General features: G+C 37.8%; 3 protein-coding genes across 6 annotated transcripts in view; 2 read left to right on the forward strand and 1 right to left on the reverse strand.

Moving 5' to 3' along the window:
* The window catches only part of LOC122327734 (CUGBP Elav-like family member 5), a 1,183,696-nt gene that overhangs the window by 444,761 nt on the left and 714,724 nt on the right, over positions 1 to 24,211 (reverse strand). The window lies entirely within an intron of this gene.
* si:dkey-172o19.2 (cell death specification protein 2) lies at positions 6,202 to 10,144 on the forward strand. Of its 2 annotated transcripts, none has more exons than XM_043223333.1 (2): positions 6,202 to 6,667; positions 8,604 to 10,144. In XM_043223333.1, the coding sequence occupies exons 1-2, from the start codon at positions 6,534 to 6,536 to the stop codon at positions 9,085 to 9,087; spliced, it is 618 nt and encodes a 205-aa protein (XP_043079268.1). In that variant the 5' UTR covers positions 6,202 to 6,533; the 3' UTR covers positions 9,088 to 10,144. The 2 variants fall into 2 exon arrangements, with proteins under 2 accessions (XP_043079268.1, XP_043079269.1); XM_043223334.1 differs by lacking the exon at positions 6,202 to 6,667 and adding an exon at positions 6,686 to 7,886.
* On the forward strand, positions 11,861 to 19,064 carry nfil3-4 (nuclear factor, interleukin 3 regulated, member 4). Its single transcript, XM_043223326.1, has 2 exons — positions 11,861 to 12,133; positions 17,503 to 19,064. Exon 2 carries the CDS (start codon positions 17,630 to 17,632, stop codon positions 18,413 to 18,415), a length of 786 nt encoding a protein of 261 aa, XP_043079261.1. The 5' UTR covers positions 11,861 to 12,133; positions 17,503 to 17,629; the 3' UTR covers positions 18,416 to 19,064.

A 24,211-nucleotide genomic window follows, 5' to 3' on the forward strand; every position in this document is an offset into this window, starting at 1 on the left:
TATGATATGGTCTAAATCAGGGGTGTCAAGCTCAATTCCTGGAGGGCCGGAGCCCTGCAGAGTTTAGATGCAACCCTAATTAAACACACCTGATCCAGCTAATCAAGTACTTTAAACATACATTGTATATGTGTTTTAGCAGGGTTGAATCTAAACTCTGCAGGGCTCCGGACCTCCAGGAATTGAGTTTGACACCCCTGGTCTAAATCCTGACTGGAAATCCTCACAGATACCATTTTTCTAATGAATAAGAATATAGTTGTGAGGATACTACCTTTTCTAGCATCTTTGACAGCTAATTTGAAGGTTTTGGGGACATATCCTAGTGACTATGATAAATTAATAAAATATCCAAAAGAATCTATGACTCTTTTAATAGTTTAGATGGGATTGGGTATAACACATATGTTGTTGGTTTGTACAATTCTTCCTCTCCCCTAATAGAGAATGAGTGGAATTTTTCCTCAGGGGATCTATATTATACAGGATCTGATGCGATACTGTAGATGACAGCTGCATGGTTACAATTTTATCTCTGATAGTATTGATCTTGGAAATAAAGTAATTATTGTTTTGATATTGTGCAATGTCAGCACCTGTTGATGCTTGCTTTTTCATTAATTTAGCCAGTGCATCGCATAAATACCGGGGGTTTGTTATAAAATAATCAGATCTATCTGTTTTTAATGCTTTTCTGTATGATAGGGTACTTTCCCGCAAGGTTATGTGAAATACCTCTAGTTTGGTTTTTCTCCAGCTATGCTGCATTTTTCCAGGCTGCTCTCTTTAGATTGTTATTTGTTTTATCTTTCTTAAGAATAAAGGAGCAACTGTATCTAAACTACTAGAAAAGAGAGAGTACATCGTTTCTTTTACATTATCCTGTTTTTCTGCACTATTGGATGTGCTAAGGAATTGAGATCAGTAGAGATTACTTACAAGCAGTCGTTTGTGGTGGAAGTGATGTGTCTGCCATACTTGTAACAAGGTGCAGAGTAACCCCAATAGAGTTCAGAATGTCTAAGAATCCTAATGCACCTTTTTTATTATCAACTACAATATTAAAAACGCCAACAATTAAGACTTAATATGCAGGCAGTATTCATTCATTTAGAAAATCATCAAATTCTTTAATAAAATATTAATTCTATTAATAAATAGACTCACTTAATGTAATGTATTGTCTGGTTTTAGACAGGTTTCTTTCAAACAAAGAAAATCTATGTTACATATGGTTTATATAACATGTCTGATGCTACACTAATATTGGTAAAACAAAACTGATATCATGAAAACAACTATATAGGAAACATGCTGTCATATTTCTCATTTACACATGTAACGGTGTAAAACCTTTTATCGTAGTTTGGAAAATTAAACCCTCAAACCTACATGACCACAAGAAGAAAAAAGAAAGCATTTGCCGCTCACTGAAACAGGTTATGGGGAAGAAAGTTCAAGGGGTATTTTTGTATCTCAACAGCAAGCCTTTAAGATCGGTATTTTTAATAAATATTTAGTGACTTTCAGTATGGCCTAAAACATAAAGATACCATACCATGTTATACCATAATAAAATGGCTTTTCCAAATAAATGTTTTTTCTTTTGTTATTAATCACTTTGCATGTTGTTCCAAACCCGTAAAAGGTTTGTTCGTCTTCAGAAAACAATTTAAGATATTTTGGATGAAAACCATGAGGCTTCTTACTGGCCCATTGATTGCCAAGTAATGAGTCAAGGCCCAGAAAAGCATGAAAGACATCGTCAGAAAAGTCCATCTTCCATCAATGGTTCAATCTGAACATAATGAAATGATAAGAACATTTTTCATATGCAGAGAAAAAAAAATTAACATTGAAAATGTTTATTTTAGGGTGGAGTAACCCTTTGAAATAATTCAATAACAGACTATTAACATAAAGCTATTGACAAATTCATATTTTGCATATCATAAAGCGTGGGCCATTTTGTTGTTAGTTCTAGCTACTGACATTTTGTAAAAAAAATAAAAATTAAATAAAATTGCTATATATGTAACGTATTGCAGTTCTGCATTTACATTAGGTAATAAAACGTTACTAAATATCTAGTTAAATGAACAGTGAAGAATGGGGAGATTCAACCACAAAGTACATGCAAAGTGCATTTTTTATTAATAATCATGGTTGATATTATTTATAGTTAGTTTATCACACGGTCAAAGGTCAGGTTAAGTGCATTGCACCATTAAGCCTTCAGTTCTGACTCAGGATGTTTTTCTAACCAATCATGCTGCTGTTTTTCTCAGCGGATGATCAAAAAATTCCCAAAATCCCACTTCAAATTTTTGACTGTAACTCCTTCATTTTACTGACTGTATTGCCCCAGTGCAGAGGCTGAGTGTCTGTACAGATTTGTCCATGCAACCTCACACACTCAAACGAATTCCTAACTTAATTTAACTGAAAAAGGTTTAATTTGACACACCCACAGCTTTGAGTGGATTCCATAGGTTAAAATCAGAGCAAAAACCCTGAGTATAGATTACGAAACATGGCCACGCATCAGGTCACATCACTCGACATCTTTCCCTTTACTGAAAACCACATAAAAGTCCCTGAATGGAATCCTTTGCAAAGCATACTGGGTACTTGAGGTTCGCTGTCCACTTTATGTCAAAACAATTATTGCTTATGCTAATGAATACTGTAACGTAACGGAATGCTGTACTGAATACAGAACTTTTTTCAAAATTTGCAATATATAATAAGCAAGTACAACATGAATTTATTTTCCAAACCGTGTTTTCGGCTTGTGCTGAATCACTACGGTACACCTATAATAAGTGTTTATATTCTATTTAGACTGGTCGGGTAGGTACCTGCGTGATTTGTCATAGACATACATAGACAGGACATAGAAAGTAGCTCCGGCTACAATGTTCTTCCGCAAGACGCGGAAAGTTCTGTTTATTAACCACTAGAGCACCAAAAGTTACAAGAACTACAGCTTTAAGTGAACTTAAAGGGGACATAAAAAACTAAGTTTCATCCAACCTCATGTTAATCTTGAGTACCTACAGAGTAGTGCATCCTTCATATCTCCAAAAAGTCTTCGTTTTATCGTATTTATGGAATAAAGATACAGCTTTACGGGCGCGTGCGTAAGTGATTGCGTAAGTGCTTGAAATAACGTGAGAAGTAAAAAAAAAAATGATAGAAGGTGCTTTCCTTTAATAGAAATAAACACACAATTCCAAAAGGGATTTCCCTCAGATTTCCCCCTCAGGCACCAGGCAATGGGGAGTGTCATAAATCAGATAGTACATTTAAAGCAGGCTATATTTCTATACACACACACACACACACACATATTTTATTAATTGCGGGGGTTTTCCATAGACCTCCAATTTTTTTATACTGACCAAAAGATATTTTCCATCCTAAACCTACCCCTTACCGAAAAACATCTTGCATTATTACATTTGCATATATGTATGTATGCTATCTGTGGTCCCTAATACAGATCAGTAGGTGGCAGAAATGCACCTACTTTTTCATATAGTCCTTAAAAGACAGAACGATAAGCATTGGCTTATGTAACCTATATTATCGTATTTCATCACATTTGGTTTTTACACTTTTTTTTCCCCTTCGAAATACTGTCGTGGTGTAGGCCTGTTTTCAAGAGGCCGATGTTTTTCAAGCCATCGGGTGTGCATGTTTATACAGAAGCGTCTTCGAATACGAAGGTTTCCTCACAGCGGACTGAAAAGCTGAGAAGATGTTGTTTTATTATGCCTTAATCTTGTCCTTGTTGTCATCTATTGTTTCACTTCTCCTTTTTGCTTCATGGAAACAGATATAACTTTACACATCAGCGATATGCCACAACAATCTAACTTAAGAAAGGAAGTTTACTAGCGCTAAAAGTGTCTGAGAACTGCATTAGGTGTGAAGAAGACTGGCCCGTCGGCCTGCACAAGGTGTAAATGAAGACATATCTCTCGGAAAAGCTAACTACATCAAGGACATTTGTGACGTGCATATATATATATATATATATATATATATATATATATATATATATATATATATATATATATATATAAAAAATGTTTATTATTTATTTATGTATTCATTTTTAACTCTATCGCTAACATGCATGCTGCTGTTTTAATGCTTTTCAACGCGCGCTCCATCTAGTGGCAGCAAAAGACACTGCATCTTAATTAGCATCCAGAGTATATCAAGGCCCAAAGTGGTTAAATCTTCCCCATTTCATATCGCGAACCCTTTAATGTCTCAAATCAAAGCCCCTTACAGTGGCCCCTGCTTTTAGGCTATCAAAACTCGGCGGGCAGCGCTAAAGCCATTTAGGAGGTAGTCAAACCTCATCCGTACATGTGTGTGCGTGAGATAACGCGTCTCAAGTCCTATCAAGCTCATCTATTTTTACACGTGGCCTCTCTCAGATGCAGAGTGGTTTGCGAGATGAGATGAGACCCAGACCTGCGGAGCCATTGTGACCGGTTGACCAGGTTGCCATTGGCAATGCTCCATTACAGTTTAACTGTTGCCCCCAAGCCTGTCAAACCGCATCGGGTGCACATATCTCGCTGAAAGCCTCACCGTATGCGGTTCCACAGGTGCTAAAAGGAGGCCTAATGCAGGGTCTGTTCATGGCCATTACCTTGCGATCAAAAGGTAGCGGTGATCTCGAATCAATCAGAACACACTGGATATATTTAATTGCATGAAAAAACTAAACCGCAGGTTACATATTGTGCATTTGCATATGTGACCTTCTAGAGAGCACAGAATGGTATTTTAGTCCCTATAAAAAAAAAAAAAAAAAATATATATATATATATATATATATATATATATATATTTTTTTATATATATATATATATATATATATATATATATATATATATATATATATATATATATATATATATATATAAAACTTTCTATGAGTTTTTCTATAAAAAACTGCAATTTTAATTCAAAAGCATCCCAGAATGCACCTCAGGCTTAACTGTATGAAAATGAACGGTGTACAGTGATGAAATCTAAAGTTCGATTTTATGCAAGTAAGATATTATTATTTATGAAATATGCTATTATAGTAATATTTAAAAAAACACACAACCTTGACCCTCTGTCGGTTGCGTATTTTATAGATTGCCTGTTTTCTATTCTACCTACTGACTTGTTGTTGCTCTATTGTTGGTTTTGATTCCTTCTATTATCTTCATTTGTAAGTCGCTTTGTATAAGCGTTTGCTAAATGACTAAAATGTAAATTATTGATACAGTGTATATACAAACACCTTCACCTTTAAAGTTTGTTGTTATAGTTTTGACAATGTACCTGTTTTAAGATAATATTAAAAATACGAATTAATCAGTATTTATTCACATTTACAAAAACACAGTTAACGCTGAAAAGGTTGTCAATCACTCTTGGAGGTCAAAGGTTAAAAGATACCATTCAAAACTTTGGATTACTAACATTTTTTATGTTTTTTTAATTGCTAATTCTCAGAAGGTATTTGCTGCTTAAGAAGCATTATTATTATTAATATTTGTCTTAATATTTGTATGCATTGTCTTAAGGATTCCTTGACGTACAGAACAGCATTTATCTGAAGTAGAAATCATTTGCATAACAGTTTTAAGTGTTGCTGATTAAAAGTATAAAATCTCAAGGCTTTTAAAAAACAGTAAGCTAGACATATGTTGTACATATAAGTCTTAATAAGGTAATTTGCAAAAAGTTTTGAATATTTCACAAGCTCTAATATAACGTTGCATTGAGTTTGTCACATAAACATTTACACTGGATGCCATTCTTGCAAAATGCTGCAGCTCTTACTTGAAGAAATCAAAGCCTCTCATTTCCTAGGCCTCGCTATCCAAAACAATGATTTGCTTACAATTTCAACATCCCTCATGAGTTGTCACTAAATACAGCAGTGAATAAAAAGCGTGCAGACGATTTCATGGCATCAGCGCTCCAAAAACCCGACATCTAATGTAAAATATCAACAAGATCATTTGTTTTCTGGGAAGTGAGTAGGTGGCCTCGAATGAGGTTTTTGGGGTATACCCCTGTCTGCTGCTCTGCAATCGCAGCTTCAGTTTCTGTTCTGCCGAACGAGTCAAAAATGGGAGAGGGGCTACTTAAAATGAGGTCGCTGTGAGGAGAAAACACTGACGACTCAGAGACAGGAAGTGGTTTGAATTCACTTGAGAAAGAAACAGGGGGTGATTGGAGTTACTGTACAGACAAACAACGCAGCTGAACTGTATGCAAAAGGTGAGGCCTGAAAGTTCAACGCGCGCCTGCTGCGGTGAGCGTTCATCCTCATTCACACGCGCCCCTGCGGCGTACTCGAAAAATCTGCCGTTTAAGCTGCATGTTTGACAAATACGCGTTTGCCCGATTATCTGGTCCGGCCCGAACTGCGTTTGTGCGTGTCAGTGCTGGCTCCAGGTGAGGGGGCTGTGTGCGGTAACCAACACGGTACGTCTGAACTACAGGTTATGTCCCACGTTAAGACATTTGAGTTCTGTGGAGCTTTGAGGTGGCGTTATGAGTCACCGAATGTAAGAAGAAGACAAAAAAAATCACAGAGGGATCAACAGCTATTCGATGAGTCACCGCTAAACACCAACAGGTATGTCACCCCACCAACTCTCTTCGCAACCACCGCCACCCAAAGCCTGAGATATGCTCCAGCACCCGTTGAACAGCACCCGATTTTTTTTTTTCAAGCGAACAATACATGACCCATTTTTTATCTTGAAAACACAGCTTTAAAATGTCAAGCGTGGCTAATTCTTCAAGTTTTGTAACCGAAGGTGATGCACAGCATTACATGAGATGACTTTGCGCTATGCATTTAATAGTGAAGATTTTCGCTTATTTTTTACTTGTTTGTTGTAGCCGGTGGAACTTCAATGAGTTTGTATAAGCCTGTAGTGCAAGCTACAGACCTGCATTATGCTTCACATGCAACGACACAGATTTAGTCATAATCTAGAACACGAAAACAATTTCTGAGGAAATTTGGAAGGGCAGTCCCAGATACGCAAACTCTGCAAAACTGAATGATTTTTTTTCATGCATGTCATTCTTAGTAATCTATTCTTTTTTTTACCCACAATTGAGATCTTGTTTTACGTGATCTTAACCATCTTCAGCTTCAGCTTCTGCTAGAGCACTTTCTTATGATAGAGCACTTTCTGAATAATTCGGTTTACTAGGAAATGATGAACGAATACGTTAAATTGCGCCGTTTGCATTTTAGACATTATTATCAAAGTGGTGTACAATTTACAGAAGAATGCAATAAACGATACTAGCATGCGCTGTTTGAATTGTGGGCGAAATAACCTCAATGTGAACATACAACAACATTGATGGGCCTCGGTGCTGTATGTATGGCCAATCGCATTAATGCGCTAGCTATGGTTGAAGTGTGGGATTGTTACTTCACAGGGCATCCATGAGAATTAAAAATAAATGTATAAATAAAATGTACTTTCACAAAGGTGAAAACAAAACACCAAGGTGCTGAGTGCGCCAGAAAAAAATTATTTTATTCATTCTTTTCAAGTAGAACAAACAAAAAAGTGAGTCATAACTCAAACCACTGGTTTGAGATACTTGTTTGCAAGTCTCCGCCTCCATATCTAAGGAAGGAAGATGTGGTCCTCACCTACTACAGCTCCGTTTCATGCAATAGGCATATGTGCAGATTACATGTGCCACCCTGACTGCCATTGGTTGACAGAGTTTGTCTGCATGTTTCCACCCGAAGAGTTTTAGTTTTAAGCCGATATCCTTTAATTCATCGTTACTTTCTAGCATCATTCGTGTGACAGCGCTGTAAGGTAAGGTAAAGCTATTTTTTCTCGCAACACATCCAGTTAAGACACATACGTAATACTTAGTATTCTGTATGTGAACTTTAAAATATTGAATTCATTAAATAACTCGAATGCAAATCATGCAGCAGTTTCAGTCTGGATTGATATATCTGGTTTGTGGTAGGAAGCCGAGGCAGTTTTCACATTCACAAAACATATTGTTTTCGGAGAAAGAAAAATAGCCACCTTCTGATGTCAATTCGGCAGATATGCAATGGTTTCAAATGACATACACATTTTTTTCTTGCTATTGGCAAATCAAAATCTTTTTTTCGTTGTTGACCTTAAAAACTGATCATTCAAGGTTGCGTGCATTAGATCCAACCAAGTATCAGCATAAATTGAGCATATTGCATGTATCACAAGCTATAGCATTATTTTGCACATTTAAAATTAAGATTTGCCCAGTACATTTCCTTGTTAGGCTGACAAGCTTCTCACGTCTATTTTTACTCTTATTCAGACAGGAAATTGCACTATGAACTCTAATAAGTGGTAATGAATTTAGCTTGCATTTAATAGCGCAGGCATGTTCTTTCACAGAGCAGGAAAAATCCTGAGCTTTGGCATCGTTCTTCTTAAACTCTAATATCACTAGTATCTTTCTAGTGCTTAAAAATAATACTTTATGTTAATCAAAGTATTGGTTTGGCCTACTGATCAAGGTCCTTGTCTTTCCAGAACAATGAGTACTATGAGAAGTCCCGAGCACCTAGCAGATACTTGTCTTCCCTCCTCCTCGGGTGAGAGCAAAGATGACCCTGGAGGTCTAAGAAGGCTCCTGCCCCTCACCAGCTCATCAGTACTGGCACGACGACTGTTTCACCTCCAGCCATACCGCAACCCACTCCTGCCCAACAGACGACGCAAACGCGAGATGATGCCAGCTGAGAAAAAGGACGCATCCTATTGGGTGAAGCGGAAGAAGAACAACGAGGCCGCCAAGCGCTCTAGAGAGAAGCGACGACTCAACGACTTCATGCTGGAGGGGCAACTTATGGCACTGAGCGAGGAGAACGCCCAGCTCCGGGCCGAGGTGCTGAGTTTGCAGTATCACATGGGAGTTGGGCGAGGTCTGGATGTCAGTCATCCCATAGTCCCCTCCCCTATCCATCTGCGTCCCATCTCAAGCCTTCCCTGTGGGGTAACGCTCCAGAAGCTCTAGAGCTGTACCACTCTTGGAACGGCTCGTCTCCGTTCATCTCGCCCCTGAGGGTGCCTCATAAAAGTGCCAGCCTAGCTACACAGATTAGCCACTTGGACAACAGTGCTGACCCAGTAGAGGCAGACACAGCGTCTCACCCACAGGTCTCTTCCAGCAACGACCCACCAAGCCACCCACAACAGTTTCCTGCCCAGAGAGCATCACCGCCCCCTCCTCAGCTGCTACCTGGGTTGAGCCAGTCCACCACCCAACACAGCAACCATATGCTGCCTTGGGGCTCGCCGTCTTTGCGACCATCTCCCCTTCATCCCAACTGGCCGCTGTCCTTTCCTTTGTCGCTGCGAGACACAGACGAATCTCGTAACGGTGTAAGGTCCCTGTGGAACTTCAACAGCAGGTACAGCATGCTATCCGCTGAGATCTCAGGACAACTGAGGAGGATCTTTTGCTCCGAGAACTCTTAATCAGCAATAACGCTGCCTGAACAGTATTTCATTGATAATCCCTCTTGAAAAAAAGCAGCATATGCTGGTTAGGTAGGTAGCTGGGATATAGGTTTAAGCTGGTTCATGCTGGTTCTAAGCTGGTTTATGCTGGTCACAAGCTGGCAAAGGACCAGAATAAACCTCATAAACCAGCATCCCAGGTTCAAATAATACCTAACCAGCATATGCTTTTTTTCAGCAGTCACAACCTGCTAAAAAGGCATTGTTCAACAAAAACTAATTGTAGATTTACGTCTGTTGTTCCGAACATCTGTATAGGGCACAAACATTTTAAAAAATGTCTTTGTGCTTTTTGTCCATACAGTGAGAGTCACTGGGGTGTAGTGTTGCTTTTAGACCCCATTGGCTTTCATTATGTGTCGAAATATCTTCCACTGAAGAAGGAAAGAGAAAGATATGGGTGAACTATTTCTTTGAGGTATTAGCTGTGCTTAATGTAGTGAAGTGCAAGCCAGTCTCTTCATACGGCCTAGCAAATGATAGACTTGGATACAATCGAAATGTTTATTCTGCAAAAATGTGGCCACTTGTAATAAAAAAGTAGTTAATCATTCTACTCTCATTTCCCTTATTTGCTTACTGCATAGAAATCTGATTCAAGTTTGGGAATCGACACTATATATTCTCACATGATTGCTTCATGGAAACTATTATTAGTACTGGTCCGTTCTAACGCATTCAACAACGCAGAAAACAACCTTTCGTGAGTTTGTTATGTTCAATTCAAAGGACAAACAGAAGAATAAGAAAACCATTACATGGCTGCTGCAACACACACACACACACACACACAAATTAACAACAAAATTAAAAAAGCTTTCATTTGCTTCGTAGTATTTTGTACATATGAAAACAACGGCGCTAGTAATTGTGTCCCTACTAACATACAGGGCATCTGTACAGTGAATTATTAAAGTGAAATAAATATGAAACATGATCACAGCGAAGATGGTTTCAGACTGGGGTAAATTTGTCTGATATCTGATTGAACTCAGGCTTGACAAACCACATGTTCACACTTCTGGTGTGTGGATGTACATGTAGTCGCGTGTGTGAAGTAGAATAAAGACAAATTCAGAGGTGTAAATAAAACAATAACGTTTAACAGTACTGTATAGGCTGTAGAAGTGCACTGCTAAATAATTAGGCTAAGTCATTCCTAAACCTTTTTCATTTCTAAACTGGAAACAGCTTAAAAAAACCAAAAACAAACAGTCAATTATATAAATGTAGTGCAAAAATGGAGATGCTTGGGATACCATTTAGGGTTCCTCAGACTGATATACAGGCCCAAACTGTTGGAGAACCTCTAAGCAACATTTAACAAATTAGCAAACACGGCCGTCCACGTGGTTAAGAAAAAAAATAGTCATCGAAAGCCCTCAATCGTCTACACTCGCTCGTAAATGCTTAAATTGTAGTAAACAATAACCCATCGATATCATAGCTTCTTAGAAAAATGTAAAAAGGTAAGCAGTTTTTCTGCATTTACTTAGCATGTTTGCGTAACCGCGCCATACCTTGTCGATCGGTATTAATCGTTTATTTTTAGAGTTAAAGGAACTTAAAATAGATCGCGTACCTTCTAAAAAAAATCCAGATGGAAGAAAGGCTGACAGCTGTAAGGGTGACCAGTAGGTGGCGCGCTGTCCTTGACAATATAGGCTGCACGCGAAAAGTCACATCCCTTTACATTAGCCATCTGACAAAGCTACCATATGTGTTTTCTAGTTATATTAGGAAACGTAGCTTCTTTTTGTATCGTTATATAAGTGGTAGCATCACAAAAATGCAATGCAAAATAGCAAAAAACGGAATTGTGACAATATTTATTTTATTGAATTAATCTGAAAGAAAAGTAACGGCTGGTTTAAACAATATTAAGAATCTGCCATTGAAAAAATACATATTAACTAACCTTCATCGCAGCATTGTTCACAGCATTGCTAGTGAGTGTCTATTTTGAAGGCAATGTAGGATTTTAGGTCTTTCCCAAAACAGCAGAGATTTTTGTGAAACCTTAAACTTAAATTTAGAGCGTTTGCAACTTTAGCTAACGGCTGAAAATGAAGCAAGGGCCCGGTCAGGAGTGTAGACTAGCATCCGGCCCTAACAAATGTTCATCGGAACAATCAATAAGAGTGGTTATCCATATCTAACCATTTTTTTTTTTCATAAATGTGCACCCACCCACCCACCGATACGCGTATGTGAGGGACATGTGGGCCATGGTGTAGTAGAGCCATCAGCTTTGTGTTAAAAGAAGTAGACGCAGACAGGGGCTTGTGGGCTGATCTCATAAAGAGGCGAACAGGCAGCCTCTAACTTTTAATCACACTTCTCACCAAAGAGAAGCCACGAGTCAGAGAGGAGAACGTTTAATCAACTCTGCGAGGCAGGTGAGACACTCGGGTCACACGCAGACAAGACAAGTGTTTGAAGTTTGGAGAGTCTGCTGGTTCCAGTAATGAGGGGCATCCTCGGAGATGTCAACGCTGGGTGACCCGACAAGGATTCAGGAACTGTGAGAAGCTGTGAAGGTAAGTAACGGGAGCTTTTTTGTGTGTGTGTCCGTCAGTGGTCAGCTTTTAACACGGTTATGAGAAGGTGATGTAATGACAAAAAAAAAAAAAAAAAAAAAAAAGCAAACTTCCTTTAAAACTTTAAACACGGCAGTGGCCTTACTTTGATAAACATCTTGCGATCTTAAAGGCTTCCTTGCATTGCTTTTGCATTAAAAGATATAAATCTGATATGCAGACGTTCGTAGTTTGAGGTGCAAATGCTTTATAGCACTTGAACGCGGTAGGCAAAGCTAAATGTAACCAAAACTCATTTCAGAGGTAACCTTTGGTTTTCTGCCATTGCAAGCATCGGGTTTCCCAATCTCAGAATGAAACAAGTATATTATATAAATCAGGTATTAAGCAGTCTCATTTTAGGTTAATGTGGTCAACTTTGCATATATGACCCTTTAAACGGTGATATGTTTATATTTTGCACCCAGTAACATTCAATAATTAAAGCAGCTTTATTTTGGCCCCGAAAAAGTGCATATGAGATCAGACTGCATTTGATCAGTTTCAAGTAGCATTTGTAAAGGTAAACTTCCATGCAAACCTTTCAAATACTGAGGATATCATCTTAGCAAAGGCTGGTAAATGTGGGTACTTTTAAAAGGTTGTGTGCGGTGTGGTATCTTGATGATCTAAATGATTTCAAGGGAAGATTAGATAAGACAATAGCTGCAAAATGAATTCAAAGTGGTTAACAGCTTCTCTGATGTAGCTGCAGCTTGAAGTATGCCTCTTTTTCTGTGCGTCCCATATTTAATCGCGATTCCCATTCAACAAACAGCTGCAAAAGTGTGACTACGCCACTTATGATCATATTTAGCATTTTTTCGTGTTACAAAATCTGAAGCTAAAATGTTTAATTGCAAATGACATTAATAATAACAATGCGCGAACTTCGCAAGTTTGTTTAAAACCTGATAATCATGTTCTCCAGCATGGTTTGAGCTCCAAAGATAGCGCCACAAATGCACGCATTTGATTAGCAATAATGCATAATCTGTTGTATTTGTTATTTATTCTTTTTAGAAAACCTAAAACGTTTTCAGGTTTAAATTTTACGTTTAATCCCAGAACAATCTAGTTTATTTGATGCAAAATAAACTATGTAAAACTAGCATATGAACAACCTAGAACATATGCAATACAGCTGTAAACTTTCAAGGAAAAAACGTAGGGTTAAAAATTATTTTTGCAGTCGTTATTTTCTATGAAAACATCTGAGCCTTGTTTAAAAACAGGACAAAAACATGCAATATATGAAAACTATAGGCCAGGATGTACAGGGCAGCAGGTGGTGAGTAGAAAGCCAACAGATAGGTTGTCAAAAAGGAGAAGTTTTAAGAGTTTGTTACTGAAAAGCACCATCTAAACTTAGAGCGTCAGTAAGCAACAGGTGCAGGTCTGACTGAGGCCTCTGGGGGCCTTGAGACCATCATACAACTACAATCATCGCATGTTGTATTTGATGCCTAAAAGACATTTTTTTTCCATTTGATGCCTGGCTTTGTGACAACATGCCCCAGTAGGTTTATACTAATTGCAGGAGTTCAGTGGCACCATTAAATAGTCTGTGACAGCATTAGGATGTATAGAGAAAGAAAGACAGAGTGTTTCTTATGTTTTTAAGTTTAGGCATGCTACGCTGCAAGGCTTTTCAGACAACTCTGTTCATTGTATACTCATACACAGGAAGGGGAAAAGCATGTGAACAGCCTCTTTTGACTTTCTCTTTGTGTATGCATGTGTGTGTGTGTGTGTATCTGTGGCACAGCGACAAGCAGGCACAGGGTATATTTAGCTACGCAGCGTGTGTCACCATCACCACACCTAAACTGTTAGCATATCGTATGAGCGCATGTCCGCATTAGCAGGCTGGCAGACAACAGGAACCTCTCGCAATTAGCCAGTTAAGCCCATCGCAAACTTACATTGCCCCAGAGGATTGTTTTCAAAATCTGTTCGACAATTAGCTACAGCGAAATTCGGTCGAAACTGCTCGCGAGATGCCAGTTAGCAACTTATGTAAAGTGCACAACGGTTTCACGTTCCAGTGGCTGGCTGAAAATAAACAGGCTACAGTAATCATAAACAGATGTTTTAGATGAAAGCAACACAAATATCAGAAACAAAAGGTGAGAATTTTAATTGCAATGCTACTTGTTTACAGGAGGGCAGCAAAGCTGCTAATGACACTGTTCATGTGAAAACCATACAGATCGCATGGCTAATAACCCACCAGCCCTTTAACACATTCACACCTTTAAGTCTTTTATTTTGACACATCACTAAGAAATGTTGAGTGATAAAGAGAATTAGGTTAGAAGAACCGCATATCACTGTGGTTAGCGTACCACTGTTGCCCACACAATTATTGAAAAAAGCTTGTTTGCAAGCTAGTGATGTGGAGTTTAGGTATCATAAAAGCATATAAACAGTGTTTAGCATTCGTAATCTAACCAATTATATAATACAGTATTTGCGTACTGAAACGTTATGAGTGATCTATAAAGCACTGCAAGTCACTTTAGCCTGCTAAATAAATAAATCTAAAAGTAAAATGCAATGAAGTGATGACATTTTTTGTTGGTCCTTTTGGAGCCTTTGAAGAGGGTTTAACTGATGTGTCGTATGTTGTTGAATAAAACGTGAAACGATCTTGAGGTTGTGTTCACCACAGACCCAATTTCAGCTATTTAACCAAAACAACAAATTGATTGAAACTGTTGAAAAAAATGTTGGCCTACAGAAATACGCCTCCCTGCAGGGCTGTATTATTCGGTTTTTCGGAAACCTACTCTTGCTTCTATTTAAAATGGACTTATACCGAACTTATATATGTTTTGCATTTTAACTCATTCTGACACCTAGTGGTGCGGAAGAAGCATCATGCAAAAGCAAAGGTTAACGGTTAGCCATTTATGTGCTATTCAGTCGTAATTACATAGCCAGCAAAAATTCTCAATAATACCAAGATAAAAAAAATGAGATCAGGCTGATCATGTGATCCTGCTATGAGATCAGTCACCTGTCAAAGCACTGAACGGAGTGTCAGTAATGTATAATGACAAGATTAAACACAAAATTTTAGTTAAAGTTCATTTTCTGAACGCAGAGACGTCAACAAAACTAAAAAAGCTTATATTTAAGACCTGATCGATTTAGAAATTGGAGGTTGACCCTTTTATATAGAAGGCAGGACTCCTATCATGGTGCATGTTAAACTTTCTACCTTTTTTAAGAAGATGAGTGTTTCATATATATATATAATTTGCAAGCACTGGTTTTTCAATTTGGAAATGCAAATTTACTTTATCTTTTTCAAAAAGTCGGTTTGTACATTATAGTGAAGTTACTGCGCAGAAACACAACCGCTAACAGTGGTCAGTGTAGCAGCTCATTGCAGGCGTGGTCTCAGTTGTGGTTTGAGCGAGCATCCACAATTCATCCCCTCCACACCAAGACCATGCTCTTCTTTCACTGCGTTCATGTTTCATTGGCTCGTGGCTCGGCCTAACAGTCTGGTTTTTTTTTTGCTCTGTGGTAAGCATACATGCACCTCGCTGTCACGCTCTTGAGCCCAGATTTCCAGCTCATGAAAGGCAGAGCAGATAAAAGTAAGGGATGAACAGGATGTGGTTAGCCTACATGAAAACTCACACACTATGTAAACTTGGAGAAAGGTTCTGAAGAAAGAAAAGGAAACCACAGTGAGCGTGGGGTTAGATCTGCAAGACGCAAGACGCTCAAAACTAGAAGACACTGCGTGTACCCTGATGCTACTGTTGAGATTTTGATGATGTGCATTCAGTGGATGACAAGATATTTAAAAAAAGCTCATCTACACTTTGATGAGAGAAGTTTGCATTACATATAGGGTTATTATTGTTAACTAAAATAAAAAGAAATAATAAATATTTGTAGTACTAAAAAAACATGACCCTGTATATATATATATATATATATATATATATATATATATATATATATATAGGTAAATGTTTATAGTTGCAAAATAACTTAAGCTAAAGCTGAAATAAAAATGTATAAAAGAGAATGAAAACTAAACAAAATAACTACAAATTTAAAATGAAAATGAGAGCAAATATTAAAATAGAGATGGAAATAAGAAAAAAAATGTTTATTGAGTTTCAATAAAAAATGTTTTTCTTATTTCCATTATTTCTTTCCTTATTTTCTTATTTCTTAGGTATACATATAAAAGGTTTATGCTCTTAATATAATCATATAAGTCTTATATTACATTAACTAAAGTTCACATCTATGGATTCTGTTTTTTTCTTTTATTTTTTTTAAAGAACATTATTTTTCAAAACAGAAAACCTAGAACGTGAACGCCAGTCTATATTAGTGCTATGAAATGATGAACGATTATTCATATACAAAATAAAAAACTAATTGCATAAAATTGGTTGCATAATGTGTGTTCTGTGTATATTTATTATGTAATTATAATATGTATATATGAATACACACACACGCACGCACGCACACACACACACATAAATATAGAAATATTTTGAAAACATTTACTTGTATTTACATGTCTATATCAAATTGATTGATATTATAAATAAATATATTTAATATAAAAACAACATTATATATTGCTCTTTAGAAAACTATTGTATGTAGTGACTATTGTACTTTTTGTCTGGAAAGGAAGCTAAAATTACCAGTTTTAAGTGTCAGTGTAGAGACAGAATACAATGTGTCAGTGATATCAGAGGGGAAGTAGGTCTGTACAATTGTTAGCCTAGTATTTGGTCTCACTAGATCTCTCTCTGTCCTTAACGATAAACCATATTTCCACTGCTAACCCACGAAACAACGGCCCATCAGACAGTGTGGGGGTTGTTAGAACCCCCGTTGGGAAGACTTGGGTCTCTGAATCACCCTGGTGGTCTTAATCAATACTGGAGGCGTGTGACCATCCTGGGCATGAATAACACTTTATATTCACTTCAAAAGGGCTGTTGCAGAGAGCTGAAACATAGAACTGGAAGACAGTCTTTAACGGTATTATTAATAATCTTCATCAACTGTTGATACTTTAATGTTAGTTAGGAGAACAACAACAGAGACCACAAGGGAGTTTTTGAAGTATTACCTCATCCACACCCTTAATGACAAGAACATTACAGAGTCTTAGGTTCAGATGTGAGGCACCTGTAACCGAGCTGGCAAAGGTCAACATGTTCAAAAGAAATTGCTTTGCCATCACACTCATAACTTCGCAGCAATAAGTGCCTTATGAAATCTGTCACACCAGCAAGACCACTTGCGAAGGAAATAACTGTTCTCTTTCGTTACAGGTAAAGCTCCTGGTGGCAGTATGACTGAGAAGAGGCACTAACATCTGAGTAACTCCAGACGGCACACACAGAAAGAGAACAGGTGCATCTCGAGCGCAGCCATTCACAAAAGTCATACCTGGTGAAAATGGAGTCCACTTTCTCACGGGTGATGTGGGAAACTGAGGGAGAAGCCGAGGAGCTCTCTCCGAGAGGTCTGGGATTGCGTCGCAAGCGGGAATTCATACCTGAAGACAAGAAAGACGCAACCTACTGGGAGAAACGCCGAAAGAACAATGAAGCGGCGAAGCGCTCGCGAGAGAAGCGGAGGGTCAACGACTACGTGTTGGAGACTCGACTGATTTCGCTGAGTGAGGAAAATGCTCGTCTGCGAGCTGAGCTGTTGGCTCTGAAGCTTCGATATGGTTTGCTTAACCCTGGAACGCCTTATTCCACATCTCAAAGGGCTCTGTCTCAGCTTCACGCTTTGGCGCCCCAACCTTTGGTTTCTTGCCCAGACAAAGACCTCTACTGGGGTAGACTGCAAGATAGAGAGGCTTCTAATCTATCTGGAAACCAACAAGCACCCCTCTGTCTTGGCACCCACCCCGGGTCGGCGTTCCTGCCTGCGCATCCTATGGCCATACGAAGAAACCACCCATATCTCCTAGACTTCCCCAGCCTCCACTCTTCCCCAGCCGCACCATTACTCTTTCCTCCACACCTGGCCCCAGCAGCAGCACCCTGGGCAGGACGGTCCCTGCTCCAGCCCGGGCACCAGAGGATCTTGTCGGACGAGGAGGGCGAGCAGCAGGTGCCAGCCGATTCCAGCACTGCCCTGCCTCACAAACTAAGACTGAAGACGCAGAACTCTCAGCGCAAAGATAACAGGGCTAAATCTGCATCTCCAAATCCTGCATACATGTCAGATTGAAATCCAGCTCTGACTCATTAGTTGTGAGTCATACAACTCATTTTTGATAATTGAACATTGGCTGTATTCCAGGAACTTTTGTTGCACACCATTACGATAAAAAAATATTTCTTTGATCAAAAGGTCACATATTCAGATTAAGTTTCAGAGATGCATTTATAGTCAATTTTTCCATCGTTGAGGTTTGAAGCGGCTTCAAACCCAAGTTGAATTGTGCATACATCTACCAACTTTTGTTTTATAGACACGAAAGTAGGGGGTGAGAGAAAGAGAACAGGATTTTAGAAATAGAAAAAGGAATTGACCCAAATTGGACTCGAACCGTTGATTCTGCCAAAACTTTGGCAATCACTTCTTTTGTGAATGCATTTATGTCTGCATTTACATTTATGTATTTGGCAGATGCTTCTATCCGAAAGCAATTTTTAATTAATGCATTCCAAAACTGTGTTGGAGTCACAATCCAGTTAAAGGAATGCTACCCCCTTGTTTAATATAACCTATGCTTGCTTTAATTTAGCTGCTGGTGTCAGACTGACATTTCAATCAATCAATCATTTTTATTTATATAGCGCTTTTAACAACACAGGTTGCATCAAAGCACTGTACAGTATAATGACAGGGATGTATAGTGACGAGAGTGACCAATTTCTTATTAAATGCAGAGACGGTCTCTGTAGTCAATTCAACGATAGTCACTAGAAGTTAAGTGTCCCCAACCAAGCAAGCCAGAGGCGACAGCGGCAAGGAAACAAAACCCCATGCATACAGAATGGAGAAAAAAAACCTTGGGAGAAACCAGACTCAGTTGGGGTCAGTTCTCCTCTGACCGGACGCCCAGCACTTAACTTCCAGTTCAATTTTAAACGCAGCTGTGTCAGGTAGTGTAAATGACTTAGTGTGTGTGTGTGTGTGTGTGTGTGCATCAGGATCTGGTGATCTGTCGACGGGCGCATCTAGGTGTTCTGGTCTCTGATGAACATAATCTCTGGGTGCTGATCCACCATCTAGTCTGGATACAAACTGTGAAAACAGATTGAGAAAGAAACAGGACTAATATTAGCGTAGATGCCATTCTTTTTACGATGTCACAAGTACATCGTATTGTAGGAGTAGTGTTCCCGGTTCCAGCAAATCTAAGTAATGCAGCCTAAAAATCCTTTAACGGATTTGAATAATAAAAGGTGTGTTGGTGTGTTATGTGTAGGCTAAATTAAAAAGATGTGTCTTTAATCTAGATTTAAACTGGCAGAGTGTGTCTGCTTCCCGAACAGAGTTAGGGAGATTGTTCCAGAGTTTTTGCAACTTATATTGCATTCAAACTATGGATTTGATCATTTCATGCATTCCCCATTACCACTGCATTGTAGTACTGATTTGAACTACAGAATTGTTGCTTTTGAGACCTTTAAATAAATGGTAGAACTGAAAAAGAAGCACATATGCTATATTATTGTATATATTATAATCCAAAAAACACTGTAAACGAATACTAATGACATCTCTTTACAGTTACTTTCAAAAATGTGAATATATGTGTCAAAAACTGTAACTGGGACCAAACTGTAAAATTGACCAAATGAGATTTTGGGGAAACCACGCCTTAAAGAGGGCATTTCTGGAATCCCTTGATCCAGCTGGTGAAAGCAACATATTTGTATTTTTATTTGACTTCCATTTTGTCCAGTCATATGACATGCCAGTCATGGGAACTGCTTGATTTAGCACCTGTGCTTGAAAAGTTGTTCATGCACAAAGTGTCACCTGTGACCTCTGTGAAAAACGATTTCCTGCTTTCTACCCGAAAAGCTCACACAATACGTGGCCTGTATTTTCTGTAAAAATGTTGAAAGGCGCCATTGATACATTATTATAAACTGTTCTCTGATATCTACATACAAGGTATGTCTCCCTAGAACTAAATGGTCTGTTATTGGCTTATTTGGAAGGGTCTGAATAATAATGGCTTCAGCAGCTCACACAGCAGGAAGGAAACGCAGGGTGGAAAATATATATTTTGGTACTTTCTCTTGTAAATAAAATGCAGGCATCAGGGAGCTGCTATTAATATGCTGGGCTTTGAAACTGCTTTCAATGCATGATCGCTTTTTACTTTCACTTTCGCTTTGGAGATTCGCAATCGCACGAACTCTGTGTATATTATATTACTATTATGCTATATTATGGAGCTTTGATACTTCCCACACACTTTACAAGATCAGATGAATGTCAGTGGTGCTCAGGATCATTCGCCATCATCCTCAGTCATTTCTCCTTACTCTAATTATGGAATAAGTGAAATGTAGCTTATCTAGCTTATGCTACTGTAGCAAGCTAACCTTGTCCCTTTAGTAGCTCGCGTAATTTTATCAGATCAGGTTCTTTTCTTGCCGTGCCTATCCGAATGTAGACACCAGCACGTCCCTGCACGGCCTGGAACTTAACATTTATTTTCATGATCTGCCATTTTCACTGTTTGTCCTCGGTTGTTTATTTACAGTAGCGGCAGGTCGAGAACACGTGTTATACGTTATGCAAATGTTGGGGGCATGGTGATCCTGACTGTTACGTCACAGTCGCTGTTATGTTCTGATTCACCTGTTTTTCAGTGCTCTTTTTGTTATTCATGAGATTTACATAAGGAGGAAACAATGGTGTTTGAGGCTCACGGTATTTCTATCTACAGAAGAAGGTAAATACAGTTTGCCATTCTACCTGTAAAGAAGTTTCCGTTGAACTTCAAAATGCATTTGAATCAGTACAACACATGAACATACAGTGCCTTTGCAAAGTATACCTGCTGTAAACTAGTTTTAACTCAGTCTTATGTTTTATTTTTTAACTTTTTTTGAAAGAATTACATCTTTGATGATGATCTTTGATCGTGATGAGCTCCTGTTCAATTTATAGCATAAGGTTTTAGACAGTTGCACAATCAAGGTCTACTTTTAGAGACCGGTCTGTTGAGATATTGGACTGACTGCTCAAAAAAAACAACTTCTACATTTCAGGAGATTTGTTTCTGTGATCACCAAAACGCCTTCTGCCTTCATAATTTTATCATTGGTTTCTTCACATCAGTAACCTTCCTCCAAAATTCAGTATTTCAGGGGGCCACCCAGAGCCATTTCGATAGTCATTTGAACTTGTTCATATGAATGCAGTGCATTCAGGAATTGTTCAATGGACACAAAGCCATAAACATGCAAAGTTTTTGTTAAATGCTTGAAGACGAATGTGGGCCTATGCTAACTATAACTACTAGCTGTTATGCAAATTAAAAGGAGAACATCTGAAAACGATTGCTTTACCTTGTGTTTTACATTTACTTTTGTTAATCGGCATTAAGTTGTTAGATGTTCAGATAAATTTTTACAATAAAATTCAAAATGAAAAACTCTGCTTACTCACTTTGTGTTTTGAACTGTCGTGTGCTCAGTAAAATAATTGAGTTTATAATCGTAATATGCAGCATTACTTTTATCTTGAAAGCGTTTCACCTTCGCTATCGGCCGTGAGACTGGAGGTGTGTAAATTTTGCTGCTTGCTTTTGGTGACAGATCGAAGGACTCCACGGGGCTGCTGCGGTTTTTCAAGTGTGAAAAGGGGGCTGCAGACAAACTTTCAGTGGCATGTAGGGGTGGGAAAGGTGGAGTGGGGGTTTCTCAGCACTTATTAGTCACTGCTCATGATCAGTCGCAATGGCTACAGCAAATATGCCACAAACACCCTGCATAAAGTGAGGAGAGAGTTAGTTACCACTTATAGCAAACAAGTGATACAATGACTTGCATAACTAATCTATCTCAAAGAAATCTTGCATTCCTATGAAATTTCTTCATTAACAAACATTGCTTTTGTCATTTTTGTTGTCGAAAAGTGCATTAGCACACATTTCGCTCTCACTTTAGCGTTAAAAGCCATTCATTTCTTCTTTTTTTTTTCTGCTGTAACCACCTGAGAGATGAAGGAGAGAAGTACAACGAAGAAATAGGAAGTTAAAAGTATATTGTCTTTGTCTTTTACATATGTAAACCACATCCTCTAGCGCAAGATCTAGTTGTTTTCTTGTGTTTATCATTTTTGAAAATCTATTTTGGCCAGTCCTTTGACCCAGTGTAATCTTCTGGTGTTAGCAGAAGCTTTACGCTGACAGACTCACTAATCGTGATAATCTTAACAAATTACATGACACAGCTTGATGAATTTGGATTCAGACCTTGAGTCTTCCCTTTGTCTTACCTTAAGTTTTACCTTTGGTCCGTTCAAAATAAAAAAAAAATAAAATAAAAAAATAAAATAAAATAAATATATATATTTATATATATATTCTTGTAAAACTTGTATCAATCATTGATTTAATGAAACTTAGCCTAGCTATGCTAACACCAACAAGTAATACTGCATTCTTCAACACAGTCTAGATATATTAATCACACTAATTATCTCTTCTGTCAGTCACCAAAGATATAAACTGTGGTATTGTCATATTTTATTCTCGGACTGATTCAAAGAAATTTAGCCAACTAATTTTATGCCAACTCTAACAGAAGAAATGGTTGTTGTATATATATATATATATATATATATATATATATATATATATATATATATATATATATATATATTTATAATGGTTGTTGAATATATATATATATATATATATATATATATATATATATATATATATATATATATATATATATAAACACCACATTCTTAAACGTCCTTCCTTAATAACAGCCTTGATTCATCATCAATCACACATTTTATTTCAGTTTGAGTCACTTCTTGCTGGTTTGACGCAGTGACATCATAGGTGAGCAAAGGCACAAAATTATAGCATGGAGATGAATATTCCACACAGCAACACAATTTGTAGGCGCAACAATGATTCAGTACTTCCATTACAAATCAATCAACAACGTGCCGTGCATATTAAATATGGGAAAGCCGAAGGAAAAGACTTCATCTTTAAATACATTATCTGGCTTTGTACAAAGTGCTAATCTCTATAACGGGTAAATGCATATTAATATTGCATTGATAGAGACCGTGTATCTTTGGTGTGAAACTGAAACACAGCACTTCTCTTTTGCAGTTTATTCATAGACTGTTTAGTACAAAATAAATAAATACCTGGCCACAGGCGATTAAATCTATAACATCAAAAAGACGTCAAAACCACTCTCATTTTGTATTACGTTAACCCTTGTTTTTTTGCTTGCATGTAAATTAGACGGTTGTTTTGGGAAAATGCTGCACTTACCTGTGCGATATTGTTAATAGGTCAAAAGGTCATCTATTTAAATATTTTACTTTTGTTTTGAATAGCTTTTTTTTTTTTTTTTTTTAAGTACACCATTATTTGCCTTCATGTCTGTGCTTTTTTACAACCTGCAGGAAATACTTTTTTTGTTTGTTTTGTGAAGCAGATGGTATGAGTAGAAAAGTGTCATGACAAGAAGATAATTGACATTTTCCTGTGCATACATGACTGTGCCAGATGCTTATGGCCAACAATTGCTCAGCTGTCATGTCATTTCATTTAAAGTTTGTGGGAGCAAATCAAGGTATGCTGACAAGCGGCTGTCTTTATCGGAAATTCTTAGGAAAAAATAGCCTGAAAACTGTTTATAAAAGCAGGTGGTGGTTTGTAAGTCGGTGGTAAACCTGAAGATTAACTTTCATCTGATGTTATTCACTTGCTATTCTCCTCTGTTTGGTTTTTATTGTGCTGGTTTTAAAAATAAAAGATAAACTGACCGTTTTTCAAAGGAGCTAATAAAATGCTGA

The sequence above is a fragment of the Puntigrus tetrazona genome, chromosome 22, assembly GCF_018831695.1.
Source record: "Puntigrus tetrazona isolate hp1 chromosome 22, ASM1883169v1, whole genome shotgun sequence".
NCBI classification, from domain to species: domain Eukaryota; kingdom Metazoa; phylum Chordata; class Actinopteri; order Cypriniformes; family Cyprinidae; genus Puntigrus; species Puntigrus tetrazona.

Bases quoted from the DNA above. Each gene is read 5' to 3' on its own strand.
- si:dkey-172o19.2 (XM_043223333.1), top strand. From the start codon at position 6,534: ATGTCCCACGTTAAGACATTTGAGTTCTGTGGAGCTTTGAGGTGGCGT. The intron at 6,668-8,603 runs GTATGTCACCCC...TTGTCTTTCCAG, and splicing joins TCACCGCTAAACACCAACAG to AACAATGAGTACTATGAGAA.
- nfil3-4 (XM_043223326.1), top strand. From the start codon at position 17,630: ATGGAGTCCACTTTCTCACGGGTGATGTGGGAAACTGAGGGAGAAGCC.